Source organism: Desmodus rotundus, chromosome X (assembly GCF_022682495.2).
Source record: "Desmodus rotundus isolate HL8 chromosome X, HLdesRot8A.1, whole genome shotgun sequence".
In the NCBI taxonomy this organism is placed as follows: domain Eukaryota; kingdom Metazoa; phylum Chordata; class Mammalia; order Chiroptera; family Phyllostomidae; genus Desmodus; species Desmodus rotundus.
Genome location: NC_071400.1, coordinates 83,018,209 through 83,045,739, shown reverse-complemented (window position 1 = coordinate 83,045,739; position 27,531 = coordinate 83,018,209). Strand labels below are relative to the sequence as shown.

Here is a 27,531-nt window from a genome sequence, read left to right as displayed (position 1 = left end):
AAAAAATAAATGAAAATTGCCCTCATGAAACTTAAATTCCAGTGGGATGAGATAGACAATAAACAATAATAAACTTATTAATAAGAAAATTAACTATCATGGTATATAGTGATAAATGATATAGGAAAAATGAAGAAAAGTAAATGGAAAGACTTGAAGAAGCATAGGGGAACACGCAGAAATCTGAGGAGGAACATTCCAATTAGAGGGAACAGCCAAAGCAGAGGTCCCCAAATACAGCACATATTTATAATATAAAAACCATAAACAAAACTAAATTATATAATGCAGTGTGGTAAGTCACCCCCCTCAAAAAGCTACAGAAAATAGATGTTCTAAGGGGATGATTCACTTTCAGTTGAAAAAGTGTCAAAAGTTCAAATCTTAACCTTGCCTTGCAGAATTGGTAGAGCGTTGACAAACAAAACGGAGAAGTTCTGGGTCTCTACACAAATGGGCAAACACATCAAGTTCAATTCACATTTGGAGGGATGATTCTGGCTAGGGATTAATCAGCTGCTTCAGTGAAAGGAGTGAAGGACTTTGAATGCCAGCACAGGGGGTTCACACTTCCTTCCATCAGCCATGTAGATCGGCTAACAATTACTGAAGAAAATCCCAAGGTTAGGGCATGTCTTTGGAAAATCAAACTGAAGGCTTTGTACAGAATACATTAGAGTAGCTGTAAATAATAAAATTTCAATCCAAAAGTTATCAACCCAAAATACACTCTAATTACAAAAACACTCGCAATAATGTGATCTTGCATATGACCTTTTAGTTTTTTAACTTTTTATTTTGAAATAAAAACCTGCAGACCTTACAGAAAAACTGCAAAAGAAAGTACAATAAATTTCCATCTATTCTCTTCAACTATACTCACCAGTTATTAATGTTTTGTCACATTTGCCTTATTTCTCTTTGTTTACATAGGTAAATAAAAAGATAGAACTACCCTCTGTATGACAACACACAATGCATATTATTGCTGAGCCCCATGAGAGTAACAGACGTCGTGACTAAATTCTTCATTGTGAATCTCCTAAAAACAAAGATATTCTCTTTAAAAAAGAAAGAGTCTATGCACCAAGTTCAGGAAAATTGAAAATGTTAGAATGCTATTATCTAGTATGTGAAAATAGCCTATTTTCACATTTGAAAGATTGTCCCAATAATATCCTTTATACCATATTTCCCACCCAGCACTGCGTGCTGCACTTGGTGCTATGTCTTTTTAGTCTCTCTTCTTCTGGGAGGGTTCCTCGGTCTGTCTTTGTCTTTCAGGGCATTGACATTTTGGAAGAGCAGAAACTGCATTTTATGTACATGATGTCAATTTGTCCCATTACTGGTGATGTTGATTTTGGTCCCTTCCTTAAGATGCTATTCATTTTGCCCTTAATTATTAATAAGTAGACTGTGGGGAGGTACTTTGAGACAGTGTAAATATCCTGCCTCACCAGTCTTTCACCCAATAATTTTAGCCTTTGTTGATAATGCTTGCTTGAATCAATTATTATTAGGGTGGAGGAAAATGGTGATTTCTAACTCCATCATTCCTTCTATATTGACCAATGGACAGTCTGCTGTGAGGCAGAGCTTTCCTCTTTATTAATGTATAATTAATATGAACTCAGGGATTCATATTTTATTCAATGAGTGTCATTATTCATTATTTAACTTGTCAACCTGTCTTTTAATACATACCACTTATGAATATTACCTACTTCATAGGAAAACAAAATATAACATCCTTCCTGTCTTCTTGGAAAGAGGAAAAACACATTCCAAGGGTAGGCTCTAGCAAACTGTAAAGAGAATGATGCGTTTTACCTCTAGTGTTTCGTTTTATTGTTAATTTTTAATAGTTTATTAACATGTAACGATTCAGTTCCAAGGGCTTGTGGGAGCTTAGGCTGACTATGCCCTAATGGTGGGTCCTAGACAGTGACCATACTTGATGTTCTTGGCTGACAGTAAGTTAAAATTAATTTGGTACTTTGTCTGAAAACTTCTTTACAAAATGGCAAAATATGCTACTTTGAATGTAATCTTTTGCCAAATGTTGCCAAATCAAGCTGTGACATTCATTTCATCAGCATTGTTATGATTATTAGGTATACCCTGCCTTGTTTCAAAAAGCACTTTTGCAAGAGCAAAACTGCTGTTTTACATACTAGTTTCTACCTTTCTAAAATATTTTCTTGCTATTATGTGAATAGCAATTCAGCTTCTTAATGTGTTACCAAAAAAAAATTATAACTGCTTCTAAATTGCATTGATGTATTATAGAATTGAGTTGAATATCTTTGTAGGTTGAGCATAATTATCCTCCTGCCAGGAACAAATAAGTTATACTGCTCCAGAGAAATAAATATGCATATGAATTTATGTGGATGGATAAATCCTTATAAAGTTTAGCTCTTTGTAACACAATGAAAGAAGAGGAAATGTACTTGGTGAAGCTAATGAATAAACTGGGATCATTATATTGCCTATCATGCATTTTCCCCCACAAACTTTCATTTTACTGCATATAAATCAGGGCAGAGCATTTCAAAGGACTTTATACAATGAGTGAAGCAATTTTCACCTAAAATCTTCAGTCATACTTTAAATTAATACACACACACACACACACACACGGAGAGAGAGAGAGAAGGAGAGGCAGAGACAGAGATACAAAATGAGCAAGCGAAGAGTTCAAAACTACATATAAACTTTGATTTAACTTTGTTAACACCTTTTCCTGTTCAAAGATACCTAACAGAAAAAGTTTGCACACAATAACACCAGATATAGGCCAATAAAAATTAGGATCCCAAACTATACTAGGTAATTGTAGCAAGATTAGTGTACACCAAGTGCATTTATTATTTGCAATGTAATCCAATATACGAAGAGATGGCATGTGCTTTATTTTAATTAGCTGTTTCTTTTAAAGGGTTGCTTGGTCCAGCTGTCTTGATAAGAAAAAATTGTAGTCATTGCTCAAAATGCTTGTAGCAAATCTAGTTTCAAATTGAAGCAATTTATTCCAAAACAGGCTACTACTGCAGCAATAATCAATGTGTTTTCCCTTAGCCCATACTGGAGCTTTCCAAGGACTATTGTTAATTGCCTGTAACTAAATGACTACTGGTGCCCTTAAATGTAACTCTTTGGCATTTGTTCATTTGTTGTGTTTAACCAAATGCCAGTTTCCCTTAGGTTTTGCCTAGCGATTTTGCTTTACAATTTTCAATATTCAGTCTCAGTACTTTAAAGGGGACAAAGTCTATCATTTTAACAAAATAACACAAAAGGGAAACAGATTTTGAAAGGTCTGCACTTTCCCTTTCCATCCTCTGATGTTGACTTGTGCTGAAATGGAATCTTTTTATTTTTTAAATGCTGCTACTCCAGGCAACTTGAACTTGAGTTGAAAAGCAGATCCCATTTCAAAGGGAAAATGACATTTGCTGGGGCAACACAGCTCATATTGTCATGTAAAGATATTCTTTGGAATTAGTGTTTTGGTCATAAGGCAGTTCCATTTCAATGTAAAGATAAAATACAGAAGTGGGCCCCAATCATTTCTGTTAACTGTAACAGGATTTAACCCCTGATAAATTCATCTTTGTGCAATGCATAAGCAATAAAGGGTAACACTCATTAATGAAAGTGTTCAGCTTGGAGCAAAAGAAATGTGGAAACTAAATATAATACACCGTTTTCTTTGGGAGAGTTTATACATGCTTTATAAACCAATGCAAATAACTTGAATCAAATGGAAAATTTTCAACCTACACACATTTATAATGTAAAGGCATATAAATTACTCTTGCATAAAAATCCTGTAACTGAGGAGCAGGCACTGGTGTGTATACTGTGCAGAAAGACACATTGCTTTACTAACTTTCAAGGACATTGTAAGACCACCATATTTCTGCATGTAATTCTACAGAGGTTTCGGGGATAATATGAGATATCTCAGGATTTCGGTATCAAATAGTTCCTTTTAAATGCCATTTGTCTTGACTGGTTTGGGGTATTCTTATTAGTAAAAGACTGTCGTATGGCTCCGAAGACTTATTCTTGCTTATTGCCCATACTCTACGTCTATATAGCCTTTCATGTTTGTACCTTCAAGGAGGTATGCAGGTGACACAATTGCCACTTTGTAATTGCGTAGCCACATCAACCCTGCTTTCCTTTCCTCATTACATTTCAGACACTAATCATTGATTGGCCTCGTAAATAGTATATGAAACTTTTTTAGTAGTTCGTGACATCTAGAAATGGGAACCATTTACATTTGTGCAAGTACTCCCCTGAAAATAAAAAGGAATTACCTTTATAAAAATGTTCTCTAACTTATACATATTCATTTTTTAAAGTTTTTAAGAATTGTATAGAGACCAGTATTATAAATACCATCCAAAGAAATGAGATTCTGCTTATTAGATTAATAGGATTATGTTTCGGGCATAGTTGTTCATTGTTTCAAGATGTGTTCAACTAGATAGGTGTGTAAGGCATGCTAGAGGCCCAGGCGCAGTGGGATGCCTCCAGAATCCAAGGGCATGCTTGGGGCACCGAGAAGAACCGCTCCCTGCAGATCAGCTGTCCACTTCCATCTTTCTTTAGAGCTTCTCCCCACATAGGCCTTGGGTTAGAGCTTACAATGGCTCTTTAAAAAAAAAAAGTTTTAAAGAATTGAAGTACAATTAATAAAATACTGGACTGGCGAAAAAGTCTGTTCCTTTTTTTCCCCATAAAATAAAAGACACATTTTCCATTTTCACCAATAACTCTGTCGATTTGGATATTTTGAGTATGTCTGCTATCTCTCGCTATTGGCTTCTAGTGAGTGAAGGCCAGAGGTGCTGCTAATGTGTGATACATCTTCCAATGCATCAGACAGCCCCACAGCAAAGAATTTTTTGGCCAAAAATGTCAGTAGCACCAAGAAACTTTGCAAACCACTTTTGATGTGTTCGGTCAGAGCACCTTCTCCATACACTGCACAAATCTTTTCTTACCTTTGCGTTTTTACCTTTCTTGATATAATAAAACACAATATGCTGAAAATGTTGTATATTTCCTTCCATCTTCAATATTAAAATGGCCACACAAAAATTCACCAGTTTTGATAAGTCTTTTTTTTAAATGCACACTGATATGGCAGATGTCACAATACAATCTAACAAAATTGTTTTGAGAAGTTTAAGACAGCTGAGCACTAGCAGAGCCAGTGTATGGAAAAAAGCGAACGAACTTTTTGGCCAACCCAATAAAATGCATAGATCTTGTATTCAGTTCAATGAGTTATTTCCTTTTCATTGAATTTATTGGTTAACAAAATTATACAGGTTTCAGGTACACGAATTGTACAATACATCACCTGTACGCTGTATTGTGTGTTGACAAATGTATATCCTTGTATATCTATACCCGAGAAAACACAGAATATTTCTTGCACCTGAGAAAGTTTCCTTTTGCCTCTTTCCAATAATTTTTTTCCATAACCCATCTGCAAAACAATTATTTTGTGATTCCTATAACTATGGTTAATTTTGACCTGTTCTTGGACTTCATTCAAATAGAATTATACAAAGAGTATTACTTTGTTCCTGGCTTCCTTTACCTAACATGGTTTTGTGAGATTCACACATGCTATGTGTATCCGTAGTTTTTTTGTTTGTGCTGCTGAGTATATTCTATCATTTGGACCCACAACACTTGGTTCTCTATCTCCTGTTAAGGAGCATTTCGGTTGTTTCCAGTTGTGGCTACTTTGAATAAGACTACTCTGAACATTCTTGTACACATCTTGTGGACCTCTGCTTATATTTCCTTTGGAAATACCTAGGAGTATAATTAGTGCTGATACGGTACATTCATATTGAAATTCATTAGAAACTACCCCAAATGTTTTAATATAGTAGGACCATTGAGCACTACCGCTAGCAATGTTTGGGAATGGAAGTTAGGCGTTCTCCATTACTTTTCCATTTATTTTCTCCCGCAAGACATTTTAGCAATACGTTCCAAGTGTTTCATGTATTCAATTAGAAAACAGAATGGATCTTAAAAGAAGGCATAGTCCAGCTTATCTCTCCCATCATATTCACTGTAATGTAAAGCAGATTTTTCTAATACATAAATTAGCCTATGGGCATAAGTTTTATGCAGGCTTCTATGGGTGGTGGAGTTTAACACATATCCTGAGAGAGCAAGACTCAGTGTACCCCACAGAATTACCTACCCACTTATCCTTTCTGTTCACACAGTATTGGGAAAACATTATGCTGAATAACGTTTTGTATTCCATTCCCGGTACATTTGTAGTACTATTTTGTGTAGTCCCTCACAAAAGTCGGCAGATAAAGCTGTCTGATATTTATAAGTATAAAATATTAAATTTCCTGGAGGTACTTTTCAGCCTTTCATACTTCATTTTAATTTACTTAGACTCTAAAAGATTTAATAGCTCACTTCATTTTTCTTTCTTAAGTACATAAAATCCAATCACTTTTTCTAAGATTTTCTTCTATGTCCCTTTTAATTTCAAATACCAGGAAAACACACTTGATTAAACAGCAGTTATGTGTGTGTGTTTATTAAACTGTTGAATTAGAAATGAAGGACTAGGAAATGAGAAGTTTGGCTGAGGTTTTTCCTGCAGTCACAAGAAAAGTGACATCATCACATGCAAGCACACACACACACACACAAAAAAAATACACAAACACATACGCACAACATCCTTGTGAGGCGGTGATGGCCACGCTTTTCAGATTGGTTACCGCTGATACTGCTCCGCACTCATGGTGATTTCACCCCATTCATTATGAGCTCTCAGCAATGATCTTGTAACCCAAGAGTAGTCATCACTACAAAATCATACATTAACGTTCTCAATCTAAGCCTACATCGACTGTTACAAAATTCGATAACCCACTGGTGAAGTCTAAATTACAAAACCAAAAATACCATTATTGTAGCACCATGATTTCAGGATTATTTATCTTCAATGATAATGGAGGAAAATAGTAGTTTTCAAGGTGGCTGCCCATCGATAACAACATTCGGACTATGATGATCAAGAACGGCCTGCAGGCATAGGCGATTAGTTGAAGTGAGTTTCAAAGGCTGTGCATTCTAGCCTAATGTTTAAATAACAATAGCCTTGAATTTGTTACAATGTCCATGAATTCTAAAGGAGGAAAAAGAAGTGGATATTTTATCCTCAAAATTGCCTGATAAGTTCTGATGTAATGTAGACATTCAGTAGGAATAAGAGAACTTGTGTACTATGAATGGCCAGAAAAATCTCTCTTTTTCGGACAGAATGTAGTAACATGCCTAGTGAAAGGGGAAACAAAGAAAAAGAATAACATTTTAAGTAGCTTAGTGAGAGGAAAATACTTCCAACATAGTCTGCTGTAACTTCCACTAGGTGGACTACTTCTTCAACCCTAGTAAGCATTCAGCCTCCAAGACTGTGGCGCTGCTTTATTCAGAAAGGTATTGGACAAGAGTCATCACCCCTGGCAAGAGCCAAGAGACAATATTGATTATGTTGTCTACCCAACACTCTGCAACAGTCCACTCTACCCTTCAGAAACTGTGTTTTGTCACTCCTCATCTCCCCTCAGCCCCAGTCCCCAGGTGTCAGCTCAGGTGAGAAAGATAAAGATTCACATTGGGTGAGTTAAGAAGTCATCCTGGCTGAAAAGCTTCATAGCAACAAAAACCAACACTAGAAGCATACCTTGCAGAATTCCTACAAGGGATATGTTTGTATCTCAGAGTTACTGCACTCAAGCAAGCCAAAAGTTAGAGTTTCCAAACAGGTATTTATAATTCTCTCCGTCCAAATACAATCTACCAACATAGGTTCATTTTCACCATAAGCAATGTTGCTTAGCAACACAGTTACCACATGTCACCTCATCTGGTTACCAAGGAAACAAAACTGGAAAGTTACCCAAAGGTCAGATTTTCCTGCAAAAGGGGAAGGGGCTGTGTTGATTCATTGCCCATATCTGGTCTCACGCACAAAACTGTGAAATCAAGTTGAATTTATGATTTTCGATGTGAAAATGGTCTAATTCTCTCCCGCGTTTTTTTTTCTAGAGCTGATGTACACAGTTGAACTTGCTGGAGGGCTTGGTGCTATCCTTTTGCTGCTTGTTTGTTTGGTGACCATCTACAAGTGTTACAAAATAGAAATCATGCTTTTCTACAGGAATCATTTTGGGACTGAGGAGTTGGATGGAGGTAAGATGAGTTCCCTCTTTTAATGTTTTTCTGAATATTCTTAACTGTTTCATTAAGGGGAAAGAAACGTTACCCGCATAACCACTGACAGCAGCTCTTATAATCTTTCCATGTTCAGTTTATAACTTCATTTTTTATATGGAACTATATCTGTGATGCTTTGGAGCCAATAGGTATTTTCCTCTGAAAACTGTAAAGCAATACCTACCCTTTTTGGACTTGTATTCCACACAGCACTTGCGAATTACAAATGCTGATTACAATGCTATCAGTGTTCATTTTCTCTCACCTCGTAATCAGTACTGAAAGGCCAGCTTTACTTTTGTATAGGTAAAGAGTGTCTCTTTTAATTGTGTTCCCTAGCCTAGTAGTTTGAAGTGAATCTCAATTTGTACCTTGTTTAAACTGATCAGTTATAATAAACTGTACTGAATATTTTAGAATTCATCCAGCAGTCTTTCAATCCTGTTTATTTAGCTATATTTAGGCAAGATAATTTTCATTCCAAGTGTGGACCGACAGATAGGAAACTGCACAAGCACATTGTTTTACTCAAATTGGATAAGTAAATATTATTTTTCATAGAAATGGTAATTGTTATTTGCCTCTGGTCAGTCATAAATATGCATATAATCTAAGAGGAAATTTCTTGGGCTCCTTAAACCACCTATTAGAGGACTTAAGTTTTTTCCTTCTTGGTCATTTGAAAGTGATTCATATGTAAGGTAAACTTGTAATATAGAAAGTAAATGCAAGTTGACAATAAATAGTGCAGATGATAAAGGATTGTTGATCATATTTATACACTTTTTTTTTCACTGACCATCTGTTTTGCACTAAATGGTACAAAGGAAGATGAAGCAATTGGCCACACTACCACATTTCCAGAGTCCTCTGGAATAAATCCACGGGTAGAACTATAAAGGGTCAGATTTGTGAAGGAAAGCAGTTTAATCAACATCCCTAACACTCCTCTCTATTTAACTTCCCCTTTCCATTAGGATGAAGTCTGTGCTATAGCAAAACTATTTTTTTATTTTAAGGGCTAATTTGCCTATATGTTCTTTGTTCCTAACTTTCTTGCCTATTCATACAAAGTATTAATTTTTTTGCCATGGCTTGAAAGAAATATGAGAAAATTGTTAATGTCAGAGCTGTCATTGAATGGCTACCAAGCAACATGCTAGGAATTCTTAAAATCATTCTTGCTAAGCCTCAAAAAATTCTGAGATCCATTATCATCTCCATTTTACTGATAAGGCAACTGAGGTTCCTGGAAGTTAAATGTCTTACTGAGGAAGATAACACAGTATTACTGTACGTGGCCAAGATGGGATTTGAAAATAGGCCAATTTCCAAAGCCTTTATTTTATTGAACACGGGGCCCATAGTTTTAAATTATATTTTATTGATTATGCTATTACAGTTGTCCCAACTTCTCCTCTTTTGCCCCCCTCCACCCAGCACCCCTCACTCCCTCAGGCAATCCCCACACCAGGCAATCCCTACACCATTGTTCATGTCCATGGGTCATGAGTATAGGTTCTTTGGCTACTCTATTCCCTATACTGTACCTTACATCCCAGTGGTTATTCTGTAACTACCTATTTGTGCTACTTAATCCCCTCACCTCTTCACCCATTCTCCCACACCCTCTTCCATCTGGCAACCATCAAAACACTCTCATTATCCATGATTCTGTCTCTGCTCTTCTTGTTTGCTTGTTTGTTTTTTAGACTCAATTGTTGATAGATATGTATTTATTGCCATTTTATTGTTCTTAGTTTCGATCTCCTTCTTTTTCTTAAATAATCCCCTTTAACATTTCATATAATAATGGTTTGGTGATGATGAACTCCTTTAGTTTTTTCTTTACCAGGAAGCTCTTTATCTGCCCTTCAATTCTAAATGATAGCTTTGCTGGGTAGAGAAATCTTGCCTGTAGGTCTTTGCTTTTCATGACTTTGAATACTTCTTACCAGTCCCTTCTAGCCTGCAGAGGTTCTTTTGAGACATCAGCTGACAGTCTTATGGGAACTCCCCTGCCGGTAACTAACTTCTTTTCTCTTGCTGCTTTTAAGGTTCTCTCTTTATCTCTAACCTTTGGCCTTCTAATTATGACATGTCTTGGAGCGGGCCTCTTTGCATCCATCTTATTTGGGACTTTCTGTGCCTTCTGGACTGCCATGTCTATCTCCTTCACCAAATTAGGGAAGTTTTCTTTCACTATTTTTTCCAATAAATTTCCAATGTCTTTCTCTTCTCCTTCTGGCAACCCTATGATGCGAATATTGGAATGCTTGAAGTTATCCCAGAGGCTGCTTACACTATCTTCATGTTTTTGGATTTTTTTTTTTATTGTTCTGATTGGTTGTTTTTTGCCTCTTTCTGTTTCAAATCATTGATTTGGTTCTTGGCTTCATCCATTCTACTGTTGTTTCCCTGTAAATTGTTCTTTATTTCAATTAGGGAATCCTTCATTTCTGACTGGATCATTTTTATGCTACTGAGGTCCTCACTAAGTTCCTTGAGCATCCTTATAACCAGTGTTTTGAACTCTGCATCTGATAGATTGCTTAACACCGTTCTGTTTAGCTCTTTTTCTGGAGTTTGATCTGTCCTTTCATTTGGGCCATGTTAGTTTGTCTCCTCATTTTGGCAGCCTCCCTGTGTTTGTTTCTATGTATTAGGTAGAGCTGCTTTGACTCCCTATCTTGGTAGTGTGCCCTAATGTAGTAGGTGTCCTGTAGGGTCCAGTGGCACAGCCTCCCCTATCACCCAAGCTGGGTACTCGAGGTGCGTCCACTATGTAGGCTGAGTACACCCTCCTCCTGTAGTTCTGCCTTGGTTACTATTGGCAGATCAATGGGAGGGATTTACCTAGGCTGGTCAGCTGCAAGGACTGCCTGTGTGACCACTGACCACCAACCTCCACCCTCAATGGAGGATCAACCATATAGGAGCAGGATGGTGGTGCTGTGATGTGGTCTGTAGCTGTCCACTGCATGTGCTGGCCCTAGGGTTTCCCAGGTGGTGCAGACCAAGTTCGGCCCTCACATGTGTTTTGCCACTCTGCCTGAGCTATAAAGCAATCTGAGATGGCTGCTACTTGTGCTGGGCTTGGAGATTCCCAGGTGAAGCCAAGCTGTGAATCTAGGCAGGCTGTTGCTAGTGCCAGGCCTGAGGCTCACTGACACCAGCTATTGCTTATTTGAGAGGATTTAGGAAGTTGTGAAGCAGAAGCCAAGCCCAGCCATTCATATGGAAAAGCAGCTTGGGTGGGCCTGTAAGTTGGGTGTGACAGAGTCTCTGGGGATCTCCAAAGTGTGTCAAACAGTGTTAGCCAGGTTGAATGAGTCTCAGATATGGCACCCACTTGCCAGTTCTGTGGTTGGAATGTTTAGAAAATGGATAATGGCCTCTGCTCACCTTGAAGCTACACACTTCAGTTTTTTACTATGTACCACTGGCACCTTTCAAGCTGCTACCCTGGCACTGGAGCTCAGAGGGAGTGAGTCTGAGTATGTGAGTCCATGCATGGGTTCTTTAAGAGGAACTGCTTGGGGTTCCAGAGTTTCTTCCACCAACTCAATCCCCACTGGTTTTTGCAGCCAGAAGTTGTGGGGACCTATCTTCCTGGCACTGGGACCCTGGGCTGGGGGCCCTGGTGTGGGGCTGGGACTCTTCGCTCCTGACATATCCGTCCCAAAGTTTTGTCCACTACACATGAGTTAGGAACCAGTTAGGAACCATTCCACATCTGCACTCCTCTTACCAGTCTGGATGTATGTGGTTTCTTTAATTCCATAGTTGTTAGACTTCTACTCAACTCGATTTCTGATGGTTCTGAGTGATGGTTGTTCTATATTTTATTTGTCATTTTGATGTGGTTGTGAGAAGAAGCGAGCCATGTCTGCCTATGCCACTATCTTGACCAGAAGTCTCAAGTCCATATTATTTTTAACCTTTTACAAATTTATTATGTTCATTATCTAAAGAGCTACTGTGGCTTGCACAATTAGCACAATGAACGATATTTGAAAGAGCAGATTACCTAAACCACTGTCACTTGATCTATGAACCCTATTTCGAATGTTTTATTTTGTGCTCTGAATGACATGAATGATGTTACCCAAATTATCAATTTCCAGTAGTTTTTATTTGTTATGTTCTAAATGATAGAAGATTCTGATGGTTTAGATGCCTACAAACCTTAGTCACATCCCCTGGGATCCTTCCACACATGCTGTCTTGGTCAAATCATTATCTAATCTTCCAGTGATTTCTCTGACATTATCAAATTCCCATTTTTCCTGGCTCTCCCTGAAGTCCTATAATCTTCTGAAGAAAAGATAAGTGTTAAGAAGAGATCCCAGGCTTTTTATATTGTCGACCTGGCTTTTTAAAAAATGTAACTTGAAAGTCAAAGCTGAGCAATGTCTTCTTTACCTTGACTACCTTTTTACCTCCCCTGTAATGGGAATACATAAAATAATTTTGGAAGTAAAGAAAGGCAAAGAGTGTAAAGAAGAACAAGAAAAGACAGTTTAGCTAATATTTTGAAGTAATGTCTTACTATGGTGATATAATTATAACAGATCCACTGACCATTTATTGAATATTTATCAAATAACAATGCAGTATTGACTATGTTATTGATATTCAAAGAATCACACAACCAGAAAGACAAAAGTTAAACCCAGGTTTAAAGAACTCCAAATCTTAACAATTTCAGCCATTGTATCAGACTAGGGGAGGGAATATTTGGCATCAGAGATACATTCAGCCAGTTCCTTGTAGGTTATTACAATAGGCATTACCTGACTATATCAGTTCTATATTAGAAGGATTTGATTTTTCCAAGATAGAACATAATAGTGCTTTGCTCTCTTGGTTTGCTCACATCACTTCCTGCCCCCCTACATAAGTTTACACTTTGTTGTTGCCCCTGGACTCAGGCCTTAGCACTTCTAATTCAGCAACACCTCCCTTTTGGATCATACTTACAACCTTATCTTCAATTGCCTTTATGCACAAATAACTCCTAAATCTTAATGTCCTTTTCTGAATTCTCAGAATCAATTTTTTTTCTATAACTTATTGGCTATTTCCACCATATAAGTCAAGTCCCAAAGATCTGGAGATAGCCAAACTCAGCTTTCAAGTTATCCTCCACACTTAATTTCTTTTCATCCTGTCTTTTTACATCTCATTTTTTTGTATCATCCTCTACCTCATTTGCTTCACTTTCTCCTCATTTGCCAATTCCAATTAGTCACCAAGGTCAGTTAATTTAACCTCTTGAAAATAGACTTTTCCCTCCCTGTTTATTGCAACTGCCTTGTCCAAGCCTCCTACACCACCCTCTTGGCCTTCATTCTCTAGCCCTCCATTGTATCCTCTACACTCGGCAGACTTCTCTTGCTCAGTACAAATTTACTGTGATTCTTTGGGGAAAGAAAGCGTGCCTCTATGTTGGCCCAACTTATATTTGCAACTTGCCACCCCCATAGAATCTGACCATGAAGAGCTCCATTGAGGGGCATATGCTGGCCTTTACACCAGCACAGCTATTGAGAACTGACCCAAGACAAGGCATCGTGCATAATTTTCAGGTCCTTTGGGTAAATGAGGTAATGATAATAGTTAGGGATGGGAGAAGATTAGCTACTCCCCCACCCCACCTTGATTCCATAGTATAATAAAAGGGAATTTGGACAAATTCTGTTGCATATATTTGCATTTATTAAGAAACAAGCGTGTAACCCATCCTGTAAACTTGAAGATGTTCTCTCTGTTGTGTTCCCTCCAAAAAACCTTACAGGAAAGTTTTCCTTGAGAAAATATGATATTCCAGTGGAAGGATTAGGCTAACTATCTAATGACATCTAAGGATATTCTCCATCAGGACACAGGCCATGAATCCCCCCATCCTTCTTTAGTTCTTATGCCTGAACTAATAACAAGATAATAAAATTAACACAAGTCTAGATTAACAATAGAAAAAAACAATTGAATACATCTGAATGGGAGGATCATAATATGATTCTCAGATCATGAATTGAGGCTCAAAGAAATGATCAAACCAGGCATCTTTTATACATTTTAGACAAACAGTACTTTGTGAAAAATTGTTAGGAGAAAAAAAGTTACTGCTTATTAGAAAGGAATTGGAGTTAAATTTGGGTATTCGTTAATGAGAAATTTAAATAAAGTAGTAAATTAGAAAAGAGGGGACAAGGTTTGTTTATGCAGATTCTTGGCCTCTCTCTGATTAACTCGAGCAATAAGTAGTCTCTTCCAGGTGTGGGGAGGATATCTTTCACGTGGGAGATTTATCTTCTGCATTTAGAAGGACAGAGAGATCAGAGTGTTCTTGAACTAGCAATTTCTTAAATAACTTTAATTCAAAATAATCACCATGCCACTGTGGAATATGTTGGAGTGCCTGTCCTGGGCCCCCAAAAATGAAGCCTGGAACAATTTCCCTAAGTGGGAAGGCCACTGGCCCCACTACATACTTGTAGCAGTGGATGTGCCTCTAAATTATGTTAAGTAATCCATATGTCTTGAATAGCACTGATTTCACAATGGAGGGTCCATTTCCAACATCCATTATACTTAGTAAAAAGCCACAAATTTTAGCAATGAAACTTGATTTCTAATATCCATTTTGCTAATTAACAAGGCATCTACTTTTGATTCAGAAATAAAGTAGTTGAAGTACTTATAGTGGCTGACTCTGTAGTGTTGCCTTATTCTGATTAAATGCTGGCCAACTATCCTGGTAAAGATTACCTACAGTCTCTAGAGCAGAACTTACACTAACACAGGATCTCATCGTTTTTATTGGAATAATTACAAATAAAACATAGTTATCCTAACACCATCACACTCCTTTGCTTCTCCATGTCTCTGCCTAGGGTTTCCCTTGCTCTGTAGTTAAGAGTTTGTATAACTATAATCCTTTCTTCCTTCCTTTCTGTTTCTTCTTCCTCCCTTCTCTTTCTGTCTCTTATACACAGTTCATGTTTTCCCCGTAACTTATGAAGATTTCCCTCATGATTTCAAGGTCTGGTTATTTTCTTCTTCATTGAGACTAAAATGGCACTATAGACATATTTTTATTATTAATGCTCTTTTCACTTTGAGTAATGAGCACTTATTTGCAAATGCTTACCACTTGTAGAGCATTGTGAATTCAAGATTCCATAGCTCTCTTTACTTCTGTGAAAGGAAGGCTCAAAGACAAAGTCACGAAGAAAAGAATTATTACTTCCAAAAGTTTGCAAAAGTGTCCAGATTTTAGAAGTGGCTCTATAAATAAAAGATACAATAGCTATTTAAAGAAAAACAAGGCTGTAAACTTATAGGTAGTCTGTTAATAGAAGAAAACAGCAAGTAGCAACGCTTATATCATGATTATATTGTACATGTCACAAAGGTACTGCATCAGTTTTCATTAGGATGTAACTTGTAAAAACAGGCTTTGGACTTTTTTGAAAGTCTTTTTGAAAGAAGGATCTAGTGCAAGACAAGTGATTCCATTTTATGTTTGTTTTTCTCAGAGTGCAAACTGTTTGGGTTTTATTTTTGTTTATATACCTCTGACTATGCAGTGTAAAGGGCATGATAAGTCATAATGATGGCAGAACAAGCTCATAAGAACACTATAAACGCTAATACAATTCCTAGTTTCAAGATAAAGAAAAAGATCACTAGTTTTACTTTGGGAGTTATTACAGGTATTAGACAAAATGAGTTAGGGCAATTTTTTATAATTTTCAACCCTCACCCCCTTGGAAAATGTGAACAGCTGTTCCATTTCAACTGTATGAAACAAATTGGTATCTGTGCAGTCTTAGGTCACAGAGTTTATTTTTCTTTCATTTTCAATTATAAGGTTACCAGTCACTGTTTCAGGAATTACTGTCCTCGTGCGCATCACTGAAACACAATACTTCTGAAAATAATTTAGAAACCCTATAAGGGTTTGTTTCTGTTTTTAGGTGCTGATGATTAGATCATTTGCATATACATTAACAATCCAAAATGTGTTTTTGAGTTCCAGAAGGTGAGACCTGTAGTTGTTTTGGGTGTACAACGTGCCCAGTTGTATAGGCTGTTTAGTGGTAGGAATCTAGTTTTCTTATCCCAAATCCTGCACTCCCTATATATCACTCTGCTAATTCTACACCCTCTTAGGACCTCTAACATCAATGCTGCCCACTGACCTCTTAAGGAAATTAGTGTCTACTGAACACCTACTTTGTGCCAAGAAATTTGCTATATGATAGGGACTCATTTAATCCTAGATATCTCCTTTAGAAAGGTGCTATTTTGTAGATCAGGAAACATAGTATCAAATGAGTTTAAGAAAAATAATGGCAGGCAAGATTTGAGAGCTCAGCTGCTTTTTTTCCTTCATTATATTGGACCATTAATATTTAAGTTAGTGCCACATTTCAGTGTTGGAGACCCTATGGATTTAAATAGTTCAGAAAAGTACCAAATAACAAAACATGTACCAAAGCATTGCTTGTTCCCAAAGCATTCCCTGTAAATAAATTACAAAAATGAGAAAAAAAACATGTAAACTAGAATAATGCAAAAATTTCAAAGTGTAAAACTAAAGCAGCTTTATTTTGGAAAGTAATTGTGAGACATCACATGGCAGAAATAAAGTGAAAAGTAAAATTTACTAAAACAATGACATTCAATAGTCATAAAATGTAAGAATTAAGATTATATATCTAATTTTTTTATTTATTCAAGACTATACCACTTATTTCTACAGAGTTTTTATTGAAAAATTATGTCTTGGAAATGTTAGAAAGCATATGAAGGCAAATCTGAGACACCAAACAGAAATGTAGCTTAATTTTTAAAAACTTCTTTATTCAAATTTTATCAATGCTAATTTTAATGATGATATGTTTCTCTCCTAACATGCCACATGCAAACATAAAATATTGCCTTTTAGGATGAAAAATGAAACTCATCATTGAGACCTCCTCCAGTCTCATTTTGGTAACCTATTTGTTGAATGATGGCCTCTGTCACTGGCCCTTTCCATGTATGTGACATAAATATTTGAGGAAAAATGACCAGCTGCCAATATCATCTCTCAGCTATTCAATAGGTTTTTAAAGGTTAAGATCTCTCAAAGACCCAAATGTCAATCTCAAGCCACTTATATTGTCACTAAATTTCTTTTCTAGCCCAGATCCAATAGAACCACCACCTGCATATTGAGAAGGGAGCCTTAAATCTACATTTTCTTAAAAGCTGTGTTCTTCTAAAAGAAATCCGTGGATCCACCCTGGCTGGTGTGGCTCAGTGGATTGAGTGCTGGCCTGCGAACCAAAGGGTCACTGGATTGATTCCCCATCAGGGCACAGGCCTGAATTGTAGGCCAGGTCCCCAATGGGGAGCGCGTGAAAGGAAACCACACATTGATGTTTCTCTCCCTCTTTCTCCCTCCCTTCCCCTCTCTCTAAAAAGAAATAAATAAAATTTTATCTTAATAAATAAATAATCCATGGATCTTTTGGTTTCTTAAGCCACCTAAAGAGCATTGACTAATATCCTCTCATTTGTCAAAGATAAAAGTATTTATCATTTTTCAAAATCACTTTTTCATTCCTGATACACACTTGCATGTATTCCTTTGCTCATCAAGATTTCTTACTAATAATGTTTTAAACTCTTTTATTTTCTAACTTTTCAGAGTCCAAACATCTTTTTTTCCCCTCAAATATATTTTTATAAAAATGCAGTAGTTAATTCAGTCAGTTGAAGGAAAAAATTCTACTGGACCCATTGATTTGATTGGGTCAACTTACCTTCAACTGAATACAAAAATTCTGCAGTTTTCCTTTCCTCCCCACACACTTGACGCCATTGTTGTCATATTTTACATCTTTTTATATTGCGTATTCATTAAAATAAGTTTATTGTAGCTATATTTTAATATTATTAATTTTTGAACTTTTGTACTATAGATAAAAGTGATTTACACACCATCATTACAGTACTAGGCTATTCTGAATTTTACTATACATTTACTTTTACCATAGAGTTTTATATTAATGTTTTATATGATTTCATACTGTTACTCAGTGTCCTTTCATTTTAACTTGAACAACTTCCTTTAGCATTTCCTGTAAGGCAGGTCTAGTGCTCATGAACTGCCTTAACTTTTGTTGGTCTGGGAATGTCTTTATCTCTTGCTCATTTCTGAAGAACACTTTTTCTGAGTATAGTATTCTTGGTTGGAATTTTTTCTTTTATCACTTTGGGTATTTCATCCCATTTTCTTCTGGTATGAGAGATTTTTACAGAGAAATTCACTGACAGCCTTACAAGAGTTCCTTTGCATATGATGAGTCATTTTTGTCTAGCTGTCTTCAAAAATTCTCTCTGACATTTAGCATTTTTTTGAGTTCTTTTATTGTTGTTCAGTTACAGTTGTCCCAATTTCCCCCTAATTGTTCTCCCCTGATTCCTAGCCCGCACTCCCTCAGTCAAAGAAGGAACTCCTACCCTTCGTAACAGCATGGATGGAACTGGAGAGTATGACATTTAGCATTTTGATTATAATGCGTCTCAGAGTAATCGTATTTGATTTGATCTTGCTTGGGGTCCATTGAGTTTCCTGTACCTGGATGTCCACCTCTCTCCCAAGATTTAGGGAGTTTTCAGTTGTTGTTTCTTTAAATAAGCCATCTGCCACTTTCTTTCTCCTTTTTCTTTAACTTCCATAATGTGAAGTTGGTTCACTTGATGGTGTCCATAATTCACATAGGCTTTCTTTATTTTTAAAAACATTTCTGTTCCTCCATCTAATTTTAAATGTTCTGTCTTTAAGTTGTCTGTTTTTTTCTTCTGCATGACCATGTTTGTTTTTGAAGCTATCCATTGACTTTTTTTAGTTCTGTCATATTCTTCAGCTTAGTATTTCTGCTTGGTTCTTTTCAATTGTTTCTATTTCCTTATTAAACTACTCATTTTATTCAAGCATTGGTTTTTCTGATTTTGTTAAATTGTCTATCTGGGTTATTTTTTTCTTGCATTTCATTAGGTTTCTTTAAGATGATTATTTTGAATGCTTTCTCAGGAAAATTGTAGATCTCCATTTCTTTGGGCTTGTTTACTGGAGCTTTATTATTTTCCTCTGATGGTGTCATATTTTCCTGATTCTTCTTTATCCATGTATCTTTGCATGGGTGTCTGTGCATTTGAAGGAACAAACACCTTATCCAGTCCTTACAGACTGGTTGCACCAGGTAAACTTCTTCTATCTGTTTCCCAAGCCAATGGGATTACCTCTAGAATTGCAGTCATGCTGGGTTGGAGCTAGTTTTAAGGCTGTTGCTGGGTCTGCAGTAAGGTCCATGGTTGGCAGGCTTGTTACAAGAGGTTCAGGTAGACAAGGATCCTGTCTGGGTGAGTGTGACTGCTTCTAGTACCTGTTCAGTAGACTATCACTTGGACAAGTGTCTACTTCAGGGCCCACAGTTGAGTTCTCAGTGAACAGGGTTATTACTACCTGGTGTAGGGGTGGGTATGGCCAGCCAGGTCCCTAGAAGGGCTCCTGCCTGGTCACTGGATGGGTCCCTGGGTGGGCAAGACTGGCTCTGGACCATGGCTGAGAGGACACAGGCAAAGGATGTCTTATTTGGCCATTTTACTGCCATCGCTCCTGTTGTTCTTTTTGTGTGTGTGAAACCTAAAGTCAGAATCTCTTGAAAGTCGTGGAAAGAGTAAATCAATGACTACATTTGAATTTATGAAAGTTATTACAAAGAATATACACACCAGCTGTTTTCTATCTCTGCAGTGAATGGAATTATAGTTGAGGGTTTAAATTAACAAAGAAACTACTTAGAGAAAGTTCAGAATAAGAAATGTACTCAATACTACCCTGATATAACTATTTATTTATTTACTTACTTGTTTACTTATATTTAATTTATTCAACTGTCCAATTACAGTTGACATTCATCATTATTTTGTATTAGTTTCAGGTGTACAGCACAGCAGTTAGACATTTATATAATTTACAATGTGATCCCCCGATAATTCTAGCACCCATCTGGCACCATACATACTCATAATATTTTTGAGTAAATTCCCTATGCTTTACCCATGATGGTTTTATAACCAATTAGTACTTCTTAATTCCTTCACCATTTTCACCCCCAACCACCCTCCCCTCTGGCATCCATCAGTCTATTTTCTGTATCTATAAGTCTGTTTATATTTTGTTTGCTAATTATTTTTTCTTTAGATTTTACATATAAGTGATAGCATATGGTGTTTGTCTTTCTTTACCTGGCTTATTTCCCTTAGTATAATACCCTCTAGGCCCATCCATGCTGTCACAAATGATGACTAACTATTTTTATGTTGTTTATAAATTTAAGTTGACTTTAAAAGATCACCTATCCTTTAAAAAGCTTCACAGAATTTTTCTATGGTTCTAAAATGTCATTCTTTCAAAGTTTCTCCAGTCACATGAAGCTCATACAGACTAGTCAATATATGTTCTTACATATATTTTTTAAAAATCTAAGAGATGTCACCCAAGCTTCATCTTTAGCTGGTAACTGGGGAAAAGGAAGACACCTTAGAATCCATGATTTTGAGTCAGAAGACATTACTGAATTTAGCGTAGTATCTGGCACAGTGTTTGCAGTCTGATAACTTTCAAATCCAGAGCTTGCTTCTGGTGGTAAATAAATGTCTAGTCCATTATTGCACTGATGTAGACTGTAGGAAAAGAGAGGAATTAGATATCAATCAAGTGTCTCATTGATTTGAGGATGCTGATACAGCTGCTCACAAGGATCTGTTTAGCCACTTTTTCTCCCAGGATAATCTGCACGTGAGCAATTTCTTTTTAACTGAGAGTTGTTCACTTAAATGCTATAAATCCATCCAGATGACATAAAGACATAGAAAACTGACTGAGGCCATAGCACCAATTCCTGAAGTTCACTTAAGCTTGTTATAGTTACTATATATATTCCTCTAGGCAAGAATCTATCTCCTTTTGGATGGAAGTGTGGATTTCAGTTATTTTATTGAGAGCACATGCCCTGTCATGTAAAGACCAATTATCATGGAGCTGAAGCTACAGTGTTTAGGTTTTGTGGTGCTCTGGTCAATTACCTGGCTGCTAACTGCAGTTCTTTGATGACTTTGAGACTTCTAGATGCCTATATCCTATCCTAGAAAGAGTTCCTCAAAGTGTGGTCCTTGGATCTGCTGCAGCATAGCCTGAGAATTTTCTATAAATGTAAATTCTCAGGACCTATTTTAGACCTGAATGAAAACCTCAGGAGGTGGGACCCAGAAGTCTGTATTTGAACAAGCCCTCCAAATCTGGTCATTCGTGCTCAACGCTGAAAACCATTTTTTCCAGAGGAGTTCACAGGGACTCTAGGACCTTTCCTTGAGTCACAGTGAAAAAATACATTCAAGACTATTCTAAATGAGCCTCGCTAAACTCTGCCCCCATAGCTCCTAGCAATTCCTTGCAGAATCCACCCAGGCAGCATGGACTGTATACCATCAAAGCCTTCTCTCCTAAAAAATGGCCCAGGCCTTGAGAAAATCTCTACACTGACTATAAGATATAAGTCATGTGATACCCAAATGAATGGCCATTCATTCATTTAATCAGCACATATATTTGAGCATCTACTAAGCTCTAGTCACATATCTGAGTCAAGATTCTTGTGGTCAAAGAAAGAAGATAAGATGTGAGCACAATAATGTAATACATGGGAAAAGAGATCGCCTCCAATGCAGATATCAGACTCAAATTCAAAGGAAACAAACTGCATATTTAGCTGCTGGTTTTTGACAATGGATTGTCATAAATATTTTTCAAGCTACCATAAACGTAATCAGTGGTGAGGTTTGGAAACATAAATTCTGTAACTCTATGTGGAATGGGTCAGAAGGAGAAGGAAACAGAGAAGGGAGATCCACCAAAAATAATTATAACAACTGAGAAATGAATACGGCCTGACCTAGGAACGGCTATGAGATTATTGGTAAATGCAAAGGGAGAAGTGAAACATGCATCTGAAGTTTGGAGACTGCAGAAGTAAGATTGTTTTGTTATTAAAATTAAAGTAAAATAAAAGATGAAGAATGGAGCTTTGAGATGGGAAGCTTGTTATTTTGTGGGCATGTTGAATGTAAGGTGCATGCTGAACATGCAAATTCAGGAGTCCAAGTTACAGGTAGAAGCGGAGGACTGTTGGTAGCTCATAAGAAAGAAAACAGGATTGGACATCTATGTTAGGGAGACAGCTACACAGATGTGATTGTTGATGTTATGGGAAGAAAGGAGATTTTTAAAGGAAAGTGGATTGAGAGAAAAATGAAGCAGGCTATAGAAAACATCTTGAGAAATTATAGCATTTTATGGGTTGGAAGAGAGGTATCCATGGAAGAGGAAGGGGAACCAGAAATTGACAGACAGTGTCATGTAAGCAAAAGTGACATCCAGGTGGGACTTACCAATATTGGTGGACCACTCTTCAACATTTCTTCTGAGTCATAAGTGCTCTGTTCTTATTGGTGTTCATAATGGTCTGGTTTTCAAATATTTTTTAAGTCTAGAAAAGACAAAAGGCAAAGAATGAGGTTCTGGTCATTCCACATCCCAGATTTGGGCAAACTTTGATACTTTATAGAACTGTGGTGCAAACCAGAGGAGACAACCTTCAAGAAAGAAAATAGTAAACACACGAAATCATTCTACAGTTTACAGTCTGGCCTAAGGAGCCCTCCCTCAGCATAAAGACAGCAATTAAAACTGAGGTGAATTATGAATTCTGATATCACATTCTCAAAAGGAAATTGACAAATGAGAGACTATCCAGAAGATAAGTACTTCTGGTTCTTACAAACAATAAATGAGAAATCTGGGATGTTTTTCTTAAACATTTAGGATAAAGATACTATATGAGAGTGGTCATCCAATATTTGAAGAGTTTTATGTTAAAAGTGGGGAAGAATGAGGAAATAAACAGATTTTAGAACCAAGTTTCATTCACTTACATTATAATTTTCTGTTCTTATGCTCAAACTGATTAACATGGTGAGAAATGATTTGACTGTATTTTACATGTAAGATAATTAGCGATCAGTAAGGCAATATGCTTTTTCTATAATAATTCAGTGTAACAATATCCTCAGTCCCAAAATCTAAGAACTGACATCCAGTAAAAAAAATTAAATATCCCACTGTCAAGCAAGATGAAGGTTTCTCTCTTTTTTTTTTCAAACAGGATAAAATGCCTAAAGGCAGGATCCATTAATTAATTAAATGTACCATTATGTAGAGTCAGCACCCGCTATCCAAATATGTGGCTTTTTATAAGCAGTCAAGATTCTCTACGATCTGTGCATCAAAAAATGCTGGAAGTTAACATAGTATTCTTTCTACTGATTTTTCTCCTTCTGCCTTCACAACAACAACAAAACAAAAACGTGCCCCCTTACACCTCCAAACCAGTTCCAGAATATTTGGCACTATGAAGTTGTTATTGAAAACTAACAAAGACTTCTTTCTTTGGTCTCCCAGAAGTGGGACATTTGGAGATGTTCGTGAAAAGAGGTGAATGTTTTCATGTCCTGGTAGTTTCTTTGTAAAGTAGTGACTTCAGCTTTACTCTGTAATGTTTTTGACAGACAATAAAGATTACGATGCATACTTGTCATACACCAAAGTGGATCCTGACCAGTGGAATCAAGAGACTGGGGAAGAAGAACGCTTTGCTCTTGAAATCCTACCTGATATGCTTGAAAAGCACTATGGATACAAGTTGTTTATACCAGACAGAGATTTGATCCCAACTGGAAGTAAGTTAATGTTTTCATCTGAGAGTGTGCATCTTTGTGTGTCTATCTGTGTAGTCATCATTTTTAGACATAGTGTTACCTTCTGGTTCTTCAAAAATCGTATGTGTCAGATTCTCAAGAAAGAAATGTCATTATGTGTTGATATGAAACTTAATTTTTGACATGTCTGAGGAGCTATTTCCATTATTTTATAAAGCATCTCATTTTTTGAGCCTTAACATTGAAAGAAACCAAATGAGAGAGATTTGTACTTTGTTAAAAATATTTCTAACATTAAAAGAAGCAAAGCCTGCACTCTATTCAGAGTGATCATTGGCTATTTTCATCTTCTCAGCAAACACCAATTCTCATTTAATGTGCGAAAGAGAATCTTCTAGGGCTTTTTGGAGCACATGTTGGATTTACTCATTCTGATAAACCTTTTCTCTTTTGTAGCCTACATTGAAGATGTAGCAAGGTGTGTAGATCAAAGCAAGCGGCTGATTATTGTCATGACCCCAAATTACGTAGTCAGAAGGGGCTGGAGCATCTTTGAGCTGGAGACCAGACTCCGAAACATGCTTGTGACTGGGGAAATTAAAGTGATTCTAATTGAATGCAGTGAGCTACGCGGAGTTATGAACTACCAGGAGGTGGAGGCCCTCAAGCACACCATCAAGCTCCTGACGGTTATTAAATGGCACGGACCAAAATGCAACAAGTTGAACTCTAAGTTCTGGAAACGTTTACAATACGAAATGCCTTTTAAGAGGATAGAACCCATTACGCACGAGCAGGCTTTAGATGTTAGTGAGCAGGGGCCTTTCGGGGAGCTGCAGACTGTCTCGGCCATTTCCATGGCTGCGGCCACCTCCACAGCTCTAGCCACGGCACATCCAGATCTCCGTTCCACCTTTCACAACACGTACCATTCACAAATGCGTCAGAAACACTACTACCGAAGCTATGAGTATGACGTACCTCCTACCGGCACCCTGCCTCTTACCTCCATAGGAAATCAGCATACCTATTGTAACATCCCTATGACACTCATCAATGGGCAGCGGCCACAGACAAAATCGAGCAGGGAGCAGAATCCAGATGAGGCTCACACAAACAGTGCCATCCTGCCGCTGTTGCCAAGGGAGACCAGTATATCCAGTGTGATTTGGTGACAGAAAAGCAAGGGACATCCCGTCGTCCCTGGGAGCTTGAGTAGAGTCTGCAGTCCAGTGCCTGGAACTAAATCCTCGACTGCTGCTGTTAAAAACATGCATTACAATCTTTAGAACACGAGGAAAAACAGGGTCTTGTACATATGGTTTTTGCAGTTTCTTTGTAGCATCAGTGTTTTCCTGTTTTACCATGTCTCTGACCCATTACATTTTTGACTTTGTTTTATATGTCATTGGAATTTGTAAATTTAAATTTTTTTAAAGAAGAGACTTATGTATAGATAGAGAACCCTTCTTTGCTTCATTAGTTTAGTTTTAGAATGGGTTTTGTTTCCTTTCCTTGATTTTGTTTTGCTTTTAACATTTCCTTGGGGTGCTTGGACAAATCAATCTGATGGGACAAGGAGCACCGGATTCTCTCTTGGGTTCTACCTGGGATCAGCAGGGCCACGTGGGCCTTCAGAGAGCAGTGCGATGAATGCCAGCATTGCCATTTGAGGGGAAAGAAATGAGAAGAACACTTGTTCATAGAAGGGCCCCGTCAATCAGAGCCCTGAATCTCTGCCTTGTCCCACCTCATTCCTCACCTCTACCCTTCTAATGGCGGCATGATGTGTAAAAACTCTGAGGAGGGGTGGGGGTGGGTCTAACTGTCTTAACATTTAATTCACTGTTCATCAGAATACACTCCAGACCCAAAAGTGTGCTAGTCACTTGACAGTGACCGCTACAGTGTGCTAAGAAGAGAAGATCAAGGGCATGAAAATGGGGGAAAGAGTGTTGTTTCCATTTTTTAAATGAGTTGTTGTACCCTTCTATAAATATATATATATATATATATAGAAAAACACACAACAAAACAAAAGAAACAAAAAAACAGAAAAAAAAACCACACAAAAAAACCACAAAAAAATTAAGCCCTATATTTGATCACTTCCTGGAAAGGCATGAATGTGTTTGTGGCTGTTTTTGTTTAATATTCTACTTCCTCTTTTCCCTCTATATTTTTTCTGCAAATGAGATTATGTGCAAATGCCAGGCAAGTTAACTCAAAAGGGTGAATCAACACAAGTCAAAATGAAATTTACACTGAAGGCTTCCAAACCAAAGGGAAGGACAGGATGTGTCATCAAATATGTTTTGTCACCTTGTATTATACAAAGTGTTATTTTCTAAAGAATCAGAAAAAATCTGTGAAACTTACTATGGGGTCCCCTTGTACTAAATGTTAATTCACTGTACTTACTTTTCAATGCTACATTTAGTATCAAGTGTTTGGTTTCGGTTTGTGAACATAAACAGCACTTACTAATAATACCAGTGTTTCAGTAAGAACTCAGGAGGTCGAACATACAAATACCTACAGAAGTCAGTATTTTCAAAATAAACATTATTTACACAAAATGTTTTTATAAATTAGGTGAGAATGTGTTTAAAATAATTTTACTGTATAAAAACTTAGTTTTATTTTCACTGTATATTTCTGTCTTTCAGACACAGAAAGCTGATGCTCCCAGAAAATTCCTCCCTACCATGTAGCTTTGTTTGAAATCAGTGACATAAGCAGTTAATATATATTTATGTTAAAGACAATGCAAAATCGGTCATAAAAGAACTTGCAGAGGGAAGAATTGTTAAAGGGAAATAGTACCTAATTAGCTTTTAGTTAAAAACAAACATCGATGTGATGAAAACACTGATAATACAACTTTTACATTACTTTAGTGACTCCTTGTAGGAACTTCCATTCCAGTCATCATCTGTGGCTCGTGTAGTGACTATAGTATGTTTGGTTTGTTCCTACCACCATATAACAACAAAACACGTCTACAGTTTTGGTCACAATTCTAAGGTGTGAGTTGGCCACAAAAAGTATAAACTTCAACAGAATTCATCAGGGAGGGTAAAATTGAATTGCAAATGTCCAAGAGATATGTATAAGAATTTTGTAACAACACAAAGTTTTCAGTATTTGTGTGACAAGGTAAAGGAGCCTGGGGATGTGCATTGATTTTTCTTTGCTTAAAAAAATAGTTTATTTCCCTGACGACTCACCTGAGCCTTTCTCTAGAATCTGTTCTTTATTCCCTTGCTCCCTTTGGACCTGTGTCACATTTTCACAAACCAGAACTGAAGCTGCAAGGACGCATAAACTTTAAGGTCAGCTTTGCACATTGGGTTATTTTCAGAATCCAAGAAAGCCGTTGTTTACTTTGTACAATGG

General features: G+C 37.0%; 1 protein-coding gene across 1 annotated transcript in view; it reads left to right on the top strand.

The window, feature by feature from the left end:
- IL1RAPL1 (interleukin 1 receptor accessory protein like 1) overlaps nt 1-26,172 on the top strand; it is a 1,180,423-nt gene extending 1,154,251 nt beyond the window's left edge. The window contains exons 9-11 of the mRNA XM_024569872.1: nt 8,125-8,268; nt 23,983-24,153; nt 24,589-26,172. Coding sequence (XP_024425640.1) covers nt 8,125-8,268; nt 23,983-24,153; nt 24,589-25,307 — 1,034 coding nt within the window. The 3' untranslated portion in view covers nt 25,308-26,172. The remainder of the gene's footprint in view (nt 1-8,124; nt 8,269-23,982; nt 24,154-24,588) is intronic.
- The last annotated feature ends 1,359 nt before the right edge of the window (nt 26,173-27,531 follow it).